The following is a 14,839-nucleotide window of genomic DNA, read 5'->3' on the forward strand; positions in this document are numbered from 1 at the left end:
CAGAACCAGGAGGATAATTTGTGTAATAATAACATTGTAAAGAAAAATTATTTTAAAAACTGTTAGAACTATGATCAATACAAGGACCATTTGTGATTCCAGAGGACCAGTGATGAAATATGTTATCTATTACAGCAAGGTGATAGATTTAGCGTACAGAATTATAAACACACATATGTGTACAGATCCACCAACGGACTTTTCCCCCCTTGACTGTACATATCTGTTACAAGATCCTTGCTTTTCTTCCTTTTTTCCTTCAATGAAGTTGGGGGTGGGGAGAGGAAATAACTTTGTGTTAATTTAAAAAAAATAGAGAGGTGGTAGAGGGGGGAGGTGCTACAGTTGTGAAATGTTTTAAGTACTTTCAGAAGAGGTCACTGTATTATTAATTTTACTTAAATTGTTTTTCTAAGTTTTGAGACTTTTTTCATAAAGCAAAAATAATCTGTAAATGTAATGCAAAACCAAAAAAAATTTAAAAAAATTTTGAAAGAAGTCTATACAAGATCCTAGAAGACATTGAAGTGGAGGATACCACTTAAAGTTGGAAGGATTAGGAAAAACTGCATGAAAGAAGCATTTCTGATCTTGACTTTTAAGGAAGAGAAGGGTTACAAAAGGTAGAGATGTAGAGAAAGTATGTTCTAGGCATAGGGGATTATATTTGAACTTGGCAAGATGAGACTAGGAAAGAGATAGTGGTCTTTGGCTAGAGTATAGCATATAGAAAAGGAAATAGAAAAAAAATTGGAAAGGAAGGTTGGAGTGAGATTGTTGAGGACTATAAAGTCTCAGATGAAAATATTTATTTTCTGTGATAAGCTATCCAGAGCTGCTAAAATATTTTGAGTAGGGGAGTAAATGACATGATTCTCTGTTTATTTGGAAAATTATTTTGACAAGTAGATAGGGTGGATTGGAGAAGGGGGAGACAGGATTCAGGAAGATGAATTAGGAACTTGTTATATTATTATAGTTGAGGTAATGAGGATAATCGCAGTGTGAATGGAAATCAAGGAACCCATGGGAATGATATTGCAAATAAAAAGCTGAAAGGGTTTAAGAACAGATTGGATGGGAAGGCTGAGAGACAGGAATGTATAACATATGATTCCAATATCTTGAACTTCATTATTGGACAAATGACCATTCTCCCATTATCGAGTAACCAATGAAAATATGGAAATTGGAAAGAAGGGCACATTTTTAGGGAAAGATGATGAGTTCAAATTTGGCCATGCTGGATTTGAAATGCAAGTGGCATATCATGGTAGAGAGGTCCAACAGACTACTGGAAATGAAGGATTGAACATATTTCTTGTATGTTGATATTTTTCATTCTTGATTTTTTTGTCTAAGATAGATATTGCACATCTATCTTGGGCCCCAAGGATATCTTTTTTAAAGATGATAATGTTCAAGTGCTCGAGATTTTCCTTAGGGCATCCTTCATGTCCTTGTTCCTAAGGCTGTAGATCAAAGGGTTTAAGAATGGGGTCACCACAGAATAAAAGAGGGTCACAATCTTTTGTGCTCCTGCTTCATGGCCTGATGTTGGTTTCACATACATCACCATCACAGAGCCATAGAACAGTGACACCACAGCCAAATGGGACCCACAGGTGGAGAAGGCTTTACGTCGACCTGCTGCTGAAGGAACCCTCAGAACAGCTCTGAGAACCATGGCATAGGTTCCCATGATGAAGAGGAAGGGAATAAACAGTGGCAAAGAATTCACAATGGAGCAGGTGAATTCTACCAAAGGGGCTTTGGTACAAGTGAGAGCTAACAGTGGGCCCGGGTCACAAAGAAAGTGGTCTATGACTTTGGAGCCACAGAAGGACAGTTGGGAGATGAGAATTATGGGAACTAGGAACCAGAGAAATCCAGACACCCAGCAGGTGACCACCAGGTTGATGCAGAGATGTCCTGTCATGATGGTGGGATATTGCAAAGGCCAGCAGATGGCCAGATAGCGATCAAATGCCATAATGGCCAGAAAAAAACATTCTGTACCACCTAAGGAGAAGAAAAAGTAGAACTGGAGGAAGCATCCAGAGAATGAAATCATCTTGGTATTAGAGAGAAAGTTGGCCAACATATTGGGGACAGTAGAGGTGACATACCATATCTCTAGAAATGAGAAATTGGCCAAGAGGATGTACATGGGGGTATGAAGTTGCTTGTTCCTACATACAGCACTAATAATAGAACCATTTCCTAGAAGGGTCAGGATGTAGATGATCAAGAAAAGTATGAAAGAGGAGGATCTGAATGTCTCTGCTGCAGGGGAATCCAAGGAGGATGAAACCAGCAGTACTATTGGAGCTGTGGTTGGTGTTGGAAATTTTCATTTGCCTGTAAGCTATAAAACAATCAGAGGTTATTGATTGAAAACTGACCATTTTTACACTCTATGAAGATCTTAAAAACAAATAAAAATGCAACAAACATTTTTTAATCAATACTGAGTATAGAATACTGGAGAAATATAAAGCTTCATTATATTAAGGTCCCTGCCCACAGGGATTATAGTGTAGCAAAGGAATTATATACCAAAAAACATTAACGTAGCCTTGTAATGGCAAAGAACTGATGCGAAGTATGGCTCTTCCTAGCTGGAAGGAGAGGCTGAAGAATAATGGCAGATAAAAGACTCTTTGGATCAGGGAAGCCTAGCCCAAAACTATCTGGGCTTCTCTGGACCTGAGTCCATGAGCTCCCATCTGTCATGTTTCTTACAGTTCTTTGAAATAGGAAGTCCTTAAAAATGAGAATAAAACCCTGCATTTTCCATTAGTCCACCCTGCCAATCTAGGCTAGATATAATACAAAATAGTACATGATGACTGTGTCAGAGACCTATAAAACAAAATCGTCTTTGAGATAGGAAGGCATTTGTCATTACGGATCAAGAGGTTAAAAAAAGGAGTTGTTAACTAGCTGGCATTGGATTTGGTGTTTAAAGGATAAGAATAGGAGGCTCAAAGCTTCAGTTATCATGACCTAGGAATCTCCTATTTCACTTAAATGTTAAAATGTAGTAATTTATCCTCCTAACGACTTTGCTAATCTTTCCCTTTCTCTACATTATTATACAGGGTGTACCAAAAGTCTTAGGGAAGTTTTAAGTTATTCAGACTATTAAAGCTGAAAACTGAACTAAGTTTTTTAGGACACTCTGAATACCTTTCACTGATACTTTACTGAAAAAAAATGAGCTTATACATCAACTCCCCATTCTTTCCTACTCCACAACTCAAAACCCTTCTACATCATGTACCATTTTCTCCTCCTTCGCTTCAGTCTCTGGTGATGAGGTGCCCCTTTTTTGACAAGGTCAACAATTGTACTTGAGACCTTGATCCAATTCCTTCTTTTCTTCTCCAGGAAATTGCTGCCTTGATTATTTCCTCTTTTTTTCTCATCTTCGACAACTCTATATCCATTGTCTCCTTTCTTTATGTCTACATATGCAACCCAATCATCTCCTTAAAAACATCTTTATCCTCCTGCCCCAAGATGTTCTTTATTTCTTCTCTCTAGCTGAATTTCTAGAGTCATCTACACTCACTGATTCCATTTCCTCACCTTTACTTACTTCTCAACCCCTTGAAATCTGGGCTCTGATCCTATCACTCTACTGAAATAATTTTCTCTAAGGTTACCACTAATCTCTTAACTGTTAAATCCTAGTAACTTTTTCTCAGTATTCATTCTCCTTGGTATCTTTGTTGCTTTTGACACTCTAGAACACTCCCTCATCTTCTCTTACCCACCTCACAGATTTGTCTGAGTCTCGTTTGTTGGTTGCTCCATCTCCCAATCATCAACGAGGAGCATTCCTTAAGGATCTTTGCTGAATCATGCGTCTTCTTTCTCTAGGCTCTCTCTTGGTGATCTCATCAGCTCTTGGGGTGGGTTTAATTATTTGCTCTATGCAGTAATTCCCAAACCTATATGTTCTAGTCATTCTTCTGACCTTCAATCGCCAACTGGCTACTGGACTTACACCTAGATATACCTCAGGCATGTTACTTTCACATAACCACAATAGGAATCTTTACCTTTTTCCCCCAAATCCACTATCTACCCTTACTCTGAACTTTACAGTTTCTGCTGAGGGCACTGACATTTTTCTAGTAACCCAGAAGTTCTTTTGGACAGAGGGCTTTTTGTTTGTGACATTTTGTGGGGACACAAGCAAAATGATCCTGGAGTTGTGTCATTACAAATTGCTTTGACAAATATATTTGCCAACAGACACAAAACCAAAAAGTGATTGTACTTGGTTGAAGACACTTCCTCTGGTCTACACAAGACTGATCACCCTGTTTGACTAAAGCTTTATGTACTGATATCCTTTCCCTTCCGGTTGACAGCTTGGTAGACTTGGAGTGTCCTACAGATCCTAGGATAACCCCAACTTGAAGAAAGGATAAAGGGCATGAGGAGGAGTGGGACTTGTATTGTAGGTAGTCCTGCTATCATATGAGTGGCTGCCTAGCATATCTGTGTGTATGTGCACAGCATGTTATAGGAGATATATGGATAGGGTCTTTACAGTGCCAACTATCAAAGCATTTACCAGTCCCATAGATTCCCACCCACTCAGCCTGTTTGCCTGACTTGGCAGTCAGTTCAGATAACTCAGGCCTCAATTTACTTCCAGTGAGCAACTGACAGAAGGTTACATGAAGATATCAGTCATGGCCCACTCTCATTTCATTATACTATGTGCCCAAAGCCCTTGAAAATAAAAATAGTGTTCTCCATTGTGATAAAAGAGAATGGCTCCTGGAGGGATGACACAACTCAGCTATCCAGTAAGCCCACATCAAGAAGCTTCAGAAAGAGCCTGGTAGCCTTTGTATTTATATAATTGTATTTTCCATAAGTACTATATCACCTTCTTTCCTGGAGCAGGAAAAAGGAGCCCAAAGTCAAGATCCCCTTTCTTCTTTTCTCATGAGTGCTTCAGATTTCCTTCTGGAGATTTTCAAGCAAAGGCTGGACAAGCTCTTGTGGGAATGGCTTGGTTGGGATGGTAAGAGGATTCATGTTTCATGGAGGAGTTTTGGACTAGATGAGCTCTGAGGTCCCTTACAACTTTGAGATTCTATTAATCTATGATTTTCTTTGTAATAGAAAAAACGTATCCTATCCAACAATCAGTATAAGAAACGGATGTGAATGTGGGGTTGGTGCAACTCTTGGTATTTTAGAGAAAAGGGAGGGATTATAAGTAAAACCTACTCTGGAGTAAATCCCTGATGCCTGCTTTCTGAGGGACCACTTAGTTATTTGCAGAAGAATAGTGTCTGGGGACAACTTGTGCTTATTTTTTCCTCCTCTTAAGAACCTGCTCCTTCTGAGGACTCAGTTTCAGCAGTGATTCTTATAAAATATCTATGTTATGTTCAAGGCACTTCTAGCTGTGTTTCTTCTGTTTTTTTTTTTCTCAGATCTCTTAGGGGACAGAGAAAAAACTGATTCTGTCAATCTAGAATAGTCCCTTAGGGCCCTGGTATTTTTGCTTGGAATGTAGGTTTGAGGTGAGCATCAGGAGAATATTGGTCTTGGCAGGCAGCATGTGGTGGACAGAAATCTGGACTGGGATTCAGAATACCCTTATATCACATTAAGTTCATTGAGGTTTTTGTTCCATTGTGGTAGAGATATAGAATGGTAGGCATTTAACAGAAGCAAAAGAGATTACGACGAGGTGTCAAGAATACAAAAAAGAACTATAGAAGAAAGATCTTAATATCACCAATAACCATGTTGGTGTGGTTACTGATCTAGAGCCAGACAGCTAGTAGAAGTGATGGAACTCTAGCTGAGTTATTTAAAACCCTAAAAGATAATGCCCTTTAAAATGCTTTACTCAATATGCCAGCAAATTTGGAAAACCCAACAGTGGGTACCATATTGGAAAAGATAGGTTTATGTCCCAGTCCTAAAGAAGGGCAATGCCAAGAAATGTTCAAATTACTGTAAAATTGCATTTATTCCACATGCCAATTTTGCAAGCTTGGTTTCAGCAATATGTGAACTGAGAATTACCAGAAGAGCAGGCTGGTTTCTGAAGAGGCAGAGGAAGTAGAGACTAAATTGCTAACATTTGCTGGATCATGGAGAAAGCAAGGGAGTTCCAGAGAAAAAAAAATTACATCTGCTACCTTGATTACACTAAAGCCTTCGACTGTGTGGATCACAACAAAAATGTGGCAAGTCCTCAAAGAGATGGGAGTCCTAGATCATCTTGTTTGTCTCCTGAGGAACCTGTATGCTGGCCAATAGTGAGAACCAAACATGGAACAATTGATTGGTTTAAGACTGGAAAATAAATATGACAAGGCTGTATATTGTAACCTTATTTATTTAACTTACACGCAGAGTACATCATTCAAAATGCCAGGCTGGATGAATCAAAAGCTGGAATTAAAATTTCTGGGAGAAATATTAACATCTCAGATATGTAGACGATACCACTCTGATGGAAGAAAGTGAAGAGGATGAAGAAGCCTTTGGATGAGAGTGAAAGAAAAGAGTGTAAAAGATGACTTGAAGCTTAACAAAAAAGTAGATCTTGGCAATTGGTCTTATCACTTCCTGGAATATAGAGGGAGAAGAAATGGAAGCAGTGTCAGATTCTGTATTATTGGGCTCAAAGATTAGTGCAGATGGAAACTGCAGCCAGGAAGTTAAAAGATGCTTTCTCATTGGAAGGAAAGCTATGGCACATCTGGACAGCATACTAAAAAACAGAGGCATCATCTTGCTGACGAAGGTCCAATAGTCAAAGCTATGCTTTTTCTAGTAGCAGTGTAGATGGTGACAGTTGGACTATAAGGAAAGCTGAGTGCCCTGCAATTGACACTTATGGATTTTTGTGCTGGAGAAGACTTTTGAGAGTCATTTGTACAGCAAGGAAGTCAAATCAGTCAGCACTTAAAGAAATTAATTCAGACTATTCACTGGAAGATCAAACACTGGAGCTGAAGCTTAAATACTTTGGCCACATAATGAGAATATGGGACTCATTGGAAAAGACTCTGATGTTGGAATAGATTGAAGGCAAAAGGAAAAGGGGAGGGCAGAGGATGAGATGGAGAGATAGTATCATGGAAAAAATGAACATGAACTTGGACAAATTCCAAGAGATAGTGGAGGATAGAAGGACCTGGTGTGTTATGGTCCATGGGGTCACAAGGAGTCAGACATGACAATGACTGAACAATGGTATAGATACATCTATATCTACAGATCTATATATTTATAGCTTCTACTTTTGCCACCCTCCCATTTCTATACAGTTGAAACAGGACTATCTTGTGAATTCTGGAGGATTTGGACTTCTCATTTATACCCTATTAGCACCCCTGGGACAGTAGAGACTGGTAGCAGTGTCTACATTGAGCATGAGGAAAAACTAGATATACTGATAAAAGGCAGATTCAAGATTCTACAAAGAATAATGTAGAAAGCTATATCATACCTAAAGAGAGCTTCATGAGGGTTCCATGAAGGGGACAAAAGGATTTCTAACACCATCTCCAGGAACTATAAGTGACCCCCTTTGTCATCTGTACTTGAGCCCACTTCCTCTGGATTCTGTACATGTTGGTGGGAGAGTGTATCACTAATTTCTGAGGAGATATTTTGTATCACCCATCCTTACTTTACCATCTTAGTAAAATGCTCTTTTATTTAAAAAAAATTTTTTTTGGGCTAGTTGCCCAGAGTCACACAGCTACTAAGTGTCAAGTGTTTAAGGCTGGATTTTAACTCAGGTTCTCCTGATTCCAAGGCTGGTGCTCTATCCACTGAGTCACCTAGCTACCCCAAAATGCTCCTTTCTAAAAGCTGAGTAAGACTGGCTGATTAATTGATTTCATTGGAGAGAAGAACCCTGGTGGGGCTTGTAGACTATAGCAGTGTAAAGATCCCTTCCTCCTCCCCTCCCTCAGAGACACTCCTAGGACTTTGAGAAGAAATGTAGCAGCTGCCTTCTGGGACCCAATCTGCCAATGTGAGTGGGAGTTGGGAGAGTAGCTCCAGAACCTGGGCTACATCTGTTTTTATTTAAAAGTTTTCAAGTCAATTTTTGAAATTGTTCATTTTCCCATGCAATTTTAAAGGGTTTAAATATGTCTGAAAGAAAAACAGATTTTAGTAATCTCTTTCATATCTTTAGAGATCTTTCAACTTACTAACTGTTGAATAGAAGTTTATTTGATATTTTAAAAAGCATAGATTGTTTTATCTGTATTCTTGGAAAGAAAAGAACTATACTACTTTAGTAATATAACCCAATCCAGCAAGGATTTATTAGATACCCACTGTGCACAAGACACAGAGTCAGAGTGTCATTGTGAAGAGAGAACTGGTTTTGGAATTAGGAAGTTAGGAAGAACCAAGTTCAAACCTTGTCTCTGACACACACTAGCTAGTCACCTAACCTTTCCATGCTCCTTGCCAATTGCATATATGTAGAGAAAGTACTGCTGTGCATTGGCAGAGGAAATATAGAGGTCCCTACACTGAAGAAATCATAGATTTGGAAATTTTGCAAGGACCTGTGTTAAGCACTGACATACAGACAAAATTAAAAAAAAAAAACAGACAGTGACCTCTTCAAACCCCTATTCAACTGAGGAGGTACAACCTGTAAACATATGTATGTATGTATGGATAGATGTATGTACCAGAAAGTTGTGTTTGGAATCAGTATTTATTGTGTTGTTTTCAAGACTTTTAAAAATTATTCAATGAAATCTAAATTTTTAATGTCATTGGGATTTAATGGGAACAATGTTATAGAAATAGCATCATCAAGAAAAATAATGAAAAGAACACCAAACACCTTTCGTGTTTCCCTCTCTCTCTCTGCCCCCTGCATCCTTCACAGCAGCACAAGAAAAGGAAGATTGTGTTACAAAATATGATTCTTTCTGGATTGATTTCTGTATGAGTGCATAATTTTTTCTTCGGTCAATAAAAAAGTACTTATTAATCTTACACTAACTCATGGGGAATATAAAACACTGTATTTATACTCACAAAGAATTTAAAATCTGCTTTAGTAATATCTTTTTCTGAAAATGGCACCATGGAATAAAGTTATTTCTAAAGATAAACCAAATGAGAAAGGACAATCCAAGTCTATAAGACTTTAAATAGGAATGTCACATTGGGATAGAAAGAAAAAACACATGTTGAGTTGAAAGGGGACAGTGAAATCAAGGATCTATCCCATATTTCATTAATCTACTGCTAAGAAAAACAATATGGTGTATTTTTAAAAGTTTCAATATGAGGAGATATCTTTTAAAAACTATTTTTCATGTTTCATTACAAAATTTAAAAATTTCCTTTAATATTTGAATTAAATGAGTTTGCTGTACTTCAATTAATGATTTGTATTACATTTTGGGGCTATGTTTGTTCTACTTTTTTTTTTGACTTTTTGATGAGGCAATCAGGGTTAAGTGACTTGCCCAGAGTCACACAGCTAGTAATTGTGTTATGTGCCTGAGGCCAGATTTGAACTCACATCCTCCTGACTCCAAGGCTGGAGTTTTATCCAGTGCACCACCTACTGACTCTTGTTCTACTTTTGTATTGTATTTATCAATTCAGTTTGATTCAATTAATTTCTTTTCTATCCAATTCAGGTTACATGCATTAAGCACTTGCTATGTGTCAGGAATTTTATTAGGTATGGGGATACAAAGATAAAACTATAACAGTTCCTGCCTTCAAAGAGTTTCTATTCTACAATTATCATTTTGTAGAAGTGTATTGTAGAAGATGATTTCACTTTGAGCCAAATTTTCTTTGAAGTTGTTGATTCAATAATGAGGTACACTTATTAATAGATAATGACATAATGATGCAACAACTTTGAAACAGGACAAGAGGTGGTGCAATGAATAGATCCCTGGATTTGGAGTCAGGAAGATGTGAATTTGAATCCTGCCTCAGTAACTTACTAGCTATATGACCCTTGGAAGGTCACTTAGCTGTTCTGTGCCTTAGTTTCCTCATCTATAAAAAGTTGGGGAGTTGAACTCAAAGACCTCTAAGGTCTTTTCCAGCTGTAAATCCATGGTCCAATGGAAAACATTACTTTAGTGATTTAGTTGTTCTTATAAGTGTTCAGAAGAGGAAATTTTAAGCATTGTCCATGATACCAAAGAGGTTAAGTAAGATAAGGCAAGATCTTCCTAACTCTACTTTTCTATTTCTATCTGTTAATGAGCAACATATTTCGTAGTTCTCCAAAGATCCTGGAAGTTATGGATGACTTCTCTGATTCTAATTCTGAGAAAACTTATAGATTATGTTTTGTAAAGTTACAAATAGGAGCAAAGCCGGGAAATATAAGAAACTCTAAGGTTGATGAAGTTTAGTAACGGAATTCAATTCAGTTCTTTAGATGCACATGCACAACATTTTTAGGCATTAGGGGCAGAAAGATGAAAAGTGACATACTATGTCCTCAAGGAACTTGAAATATGAAAGTGACTGATATGCACACAAATATGCACCCAAATAAATATTAGGCATAATGTGATAAAGGTATAGGAGAGTGCTGGGTAAAATGTTATCAGAACTTTGAGGAAGAGAGCATGCTTTTTTTAGGGGCACCATGTAAGGTCCTTTAGAGGAAGCATCTGAGCCCAGAAGAAATGTAAGGATATCAAGAGGAGAAAATGTCTAGGAAGTGTGTTACGGGAATGAGTGGGAGTGGGTGATGGTGACCCACACAGAGGTGGAAACAGGCACAATGAGACTGTGGAACCAGACTGCAGCCAGATTGTGAAGGATTTTAAACAGCAAGCTCTTTTTAGAAAAAGTTTCCCAAACCAGCACTTCTTAAACTGTGGGTCACGACTCCACATGAGGTTGTGAAAAATTTGGCAATGGTAAAAGGTTTCTGAACACTTAGCGACCAAAAATTAATTTAAAATAAAATGTGTAATGAATCTGAGGTGTTTCTGGCAGTGCTTACCTGTGTTACATCATGCAACTTTGCTGCAGCCTTGGTTCTGAACACACAGCATGCATGTTCCCTCAGGCCATGTAACACCAAGTAACTGCCAAAACTGGAAAAGGGGTCATGAGTGGAAAGAGTTTAAGAAGCCCTGTCCTAAACCAGTAAAAGCACAGCTCTAGTCCCAGACTGTATTTTAGCCTGAAGGAATGGGGAACCACTGAATCCTTTTGAACAGAAGAATAAGATGATGATGCTTGAGTATTAGACATTATTCAAGATTGGAGAATTGGAGTGACAAGTAAAAAAAAAATTAGGAATCAATGACAATAGTCTAGGCACAAGGCATTGAAGGAAACATAATGAAGGTTGCAGTGACATAGGTGTAGACATGGACTGATGTGAAAAAATATTGTAAAGATGTAACTTTGGGGAGGAAATACAGGCTGAGGGAAAGAAAAAAAATAAAAGAGGACCAAGATTTGAGTCAAAGTACTGTGACAATGGGTGTACCATCAATACAATTGAAGAATTTGCAATGAGAAGCTTTTTGAGGGAAAAAGTTAAGTTCAGTGTTGGATGGTTGAACTTGAAGTGTTATTGAGATATCTAGGTAGAAAGTAGTTGGAGAGCTAGGAGTGGAGCCAAGAGATATGCTGGCTATTCTTGATACTTCACTTAGGAAGGGATTCAAAATTTATATGGTTCTCTAAAGTATTTTTTTGCTGAGACTTGAATCCTTATGCACTCAGAAATTTCCTCAGGGCAGCCTTCATGTCCTTGTTCCGAAGGCTGTAGATCAAAGGATTTAAGAATGGAGTCACCACAGAATAAAAGAGAGTCACAATCTTCTGTGCTCCTGCTTCATGGCCTGATGTTGGTTTCACATACATCACCATCACAGAGCCATAGAACAGTGACACCACAGCCAAATGGGACCCACAGGTGGAGAAGGCTTTATGCCTACCTGCTGCTGAAGGAACCCTTAGAACAGCTCTCAACACCAGGGCATATGTTCCCATGATATAGAGGAAGGGTACAAACAGGAGCAAAGAACTCAAGGTAGAACAGGTGAACTCTATCAAAGGGGCCCTGGTGCAGGTGAGAGCTAGCAGTGGGCCAGGGTCACATAGAAAGTGGTCAATGACCTTGGAGCCACAGAAGGACAATTGGGAAATGAGGATGATGGGAACCAGGAACCAGAGGAAGCCAAAAACCCAGCAGCTGACCACCAGACAGGTGCAAAGATGTCCTGTCATGATGGTAGGATAATGCAGAGGTTGGCAGATGGCCAGATATCGATCAAATGCCATAATGGCCAGAAAAAAGCATTCTGTGGTACCTAAAGAGAAGAAGAAGTAGAACTGGAGGAAGCATCCAGAGAAGGAGATAGTTTTGATCTCAGAGAGAAAGTTGACCAACATATTGGGGACAGTAGATGTGACATACCAGATTTCCAGGAAAGAGAAGTTGGCCAAGAGGATGTACATGGGGTTATGAAGATGCTGGTCCCAGTGCACGGCATAGATGATGGAACCATTTCCTATAAGGGTCAGGATGTAGATGATGAAGAACAATATGAAGAGGAGGATCTGAATCTCTTTGCTACAGGGGAATCCAAGGAGGATGAAGCCAGTAGTTTCACTGGAGCTGTTGTAGGTGTTGGAGATATTCATTTTTCTGGATATGATTTAAAAAAATAGGGGTGATTTAATGAAAAAATGATCGTCAATGTTTTGGAAAAGCCCTTTAAAGATCTCAATAACAAATTTACATACAATAAACATTTCTTAATCAACTATCGAATTCAGAATACTAGGGGTTGCAAAAATATGAAGGCTCCATAACACAAGGTTCCTGCTCTTAGGATTTTTTTTGACCAGACCTGTGATTTTCATTGGTATAGGGAAGTTTTTGTACCAGTGTAGATTGGCATTTGTTATGCAAATGTGTTAGAGAGCTGCCTGGGACATAGAGAGGTTAAATGGTTTTCCTATAATTACGCAGTCATTATGTGTCAGAACTTGAACCGAGATCTTTCTGACTCTCAGATGGGATGAAGTGAACTTTGAGACCATCCAATCCCAGCATTTATAATGAAAAAGTACTGAACTTGAAGTCAAAAGCCCTGGATTTTCAATCCCAGCTCTGCTATTTACTAGCTATGCATCCTTAGGCAAATCATTTAACTTCTCAGGGACTCAGTTTCCTCATCTGTAAAATGACAATATTTTATTAAGAAATCTCTGAGGTCTCTCTGAAATCTGCTGTTCTGTGATTCAGTGTCTAATCAGGTCCCCACATCTGTTGTCAATGTGAATTAACTTCATTTAACTCAGTTCTTTCTAATTTATGAAGACACTCTCCATAACAGTGCTTATGAACAACTGTACAAGGTTATATTTGGGATGACCTCATGTTTAATCTCTTTGTATATTTAAAATTTTGTTTAACTCTCAACCAATACATTATAAAGCTTTTAGGGTGGAAGACTGGGCACATGTCTTTTTTTCTCATCTCTCAGCAATTTCTGTAAGTGATTCACAAATGAGGCTGTGGACAGAGGCGTACAAAATTTTGGAATTTTTAAAGTTAGTCTGTAGTGATCTACCATCTTTCTTCTCAGGAACCTTTTCTGATCTATGAGTTTTCCAGGACCCTATCCTTTCTCAAGTCTCCTTAGAGCTTAGATTTTAGTTTGCTGTAATAATAAATCTGGGAAGGGGTTAGATGGCATGTCATTAAGATGTTCCTCTGGTTGCTTTCATTTTTTAACATGGAAGTTGCAAAGACCAAAAGTTTTGAAGAAACAAGGGAATTAATTTCTAATAGTGGGGTTTCAGGCCCTCTGAAAATTGGTGGGAAGATGTGTTTGGTTTTCTTGACTTCCTGAAGCTCTGAATCTATAATTCTATGGGCATCAGCCTACTTCAGCCACTCAGAACTCTGGTCTTGGATGGTGATATATGTGTTGATTCGCTTTTAGAAGCTGTCAGTTCTTCAGAGAAAGCCCAATCCTCCCACTCCACCATGTTGGTGAGGCCCTAGGGCAAGGGGTGGGGAACCTGCAGCCAGCCTTAAGGGCACATGTGGCCCTTTAGGTCCTCAAGTGCTGCCCTTGGACTGAATCTAAACTTCCCAAAGCAAATCCCCTTATGAAAAGACTGCAGATTTCCCACTCCTGCCCTAGGGTCTGCTGCAAAGAACATTTGATCTGTAGTCAGAGGAGCTTGGATGGATCTCCAGATTTACTCCTTATGAACTGTGTGACTTTGGCTCAGGTCATTTCATCTTCTTGGGCCTCAGGTTCCTTGCCCTGAGGAAATGAGAGGACTGAACTAGATGAACTCAGAGCTCCTATCCAGCTCTGAGTCCTGGCACCTTATGATAATGCTTCTGCTGCTTCCATGAAAAGAAAATCCTATGGAAATATATGATTGACATTTCTTCAAAGATAACAATCCCTTGTGAAAAAAAAGATCTCTAAAACTTTTTTCTTTCTCTCTCTCCCTCTCCCCATCTATATTTGTTCATATGTCTAATATATATTTATAGTATATCTGTATTTATCTACATCTATGTCTATATCACCTATATTTCTTTAACTGTCTTTGTATCTACTCTCATGTCTTTATCATCTCTGTCTCAGCTCTCTCTCCCTCTCTCTCTCTTACCCTCCCTCTCATTTAATTAGCATTGAGAACTTCTAATTCAGAAACCCTTCTTACTGATCCTGATTTGCAACTCTTCTCTAATTTATATTTTGAGAGAATTGTCTAGGGCACAGAGAAATGAAGTAAATTGCCCATGACTACACAGTTTCACAGTTTGCAA

General features: G+C 38.5%; 2 protein-coding genes across 2 annotated transcripts; both read right to left on the reverse strand.

Annotated features, from left to right (window-relative positions):
* Nucleotides 1-1,420: 1,420 nt before the first annotated feature.
* On the reverse strand, nt 1,421-2,360 carry LOC110205160 (olfactory receptor 11G2-like). Its single transcript, XM_020981523.1, is given in 2 exon segments — nt 1,421-2,263; nt 2,265-2,360. Coding segments are annotated over 2 exon segments (936 nt in total). The 5' UTR covers nt 2,358-2,360.
* A 9,385-nt stretch (nt 2,361-11,745) lies between these two features.
* LOC110206551 (olfactory receptor 11G2-like) lies at nt 11,746-12,681 on the reverse strand. Its single transcript, XM_020984023.1, has one exon. The coding sequence runs from the start codon at nt 12,679-12,681 to the stop codon at nt 11,746-11,748; it is 936 nt and encodes a 311-aa protein (XP_020839682.1).
* Between the last annotated feature and the right edge of the window lie 2,158 nt (nt 12,682-14,839).

Source organism: Phascolarctos cinereus, unplaced genomic scaffold, assembly GCF_003287225.1.
Source record: "Phascolarctos cinereus isolate Bilbo 61053 unplaced genomic scaffold, phaCin_HiC Scaffold_3;HRSCAF=262, whole genome shotgun sequence".
Classification (NCBI taxonomy): Eukaryota; Metazoa; Chordata; class Mammalia; order Diprotodontia; family Phascolarctidae; genus Phascolarctos; species Phascolarctos cinereus.

Excerpts from the sequence above, each read along its gene's own strand:
- LOC110206551 (XM_020984023.1), bottom strand. The coding sequence starts at position 12,681 with ATGAATATCTCCAACACCTACAACAGCTCCAGTGAAACTACTGGCTTC.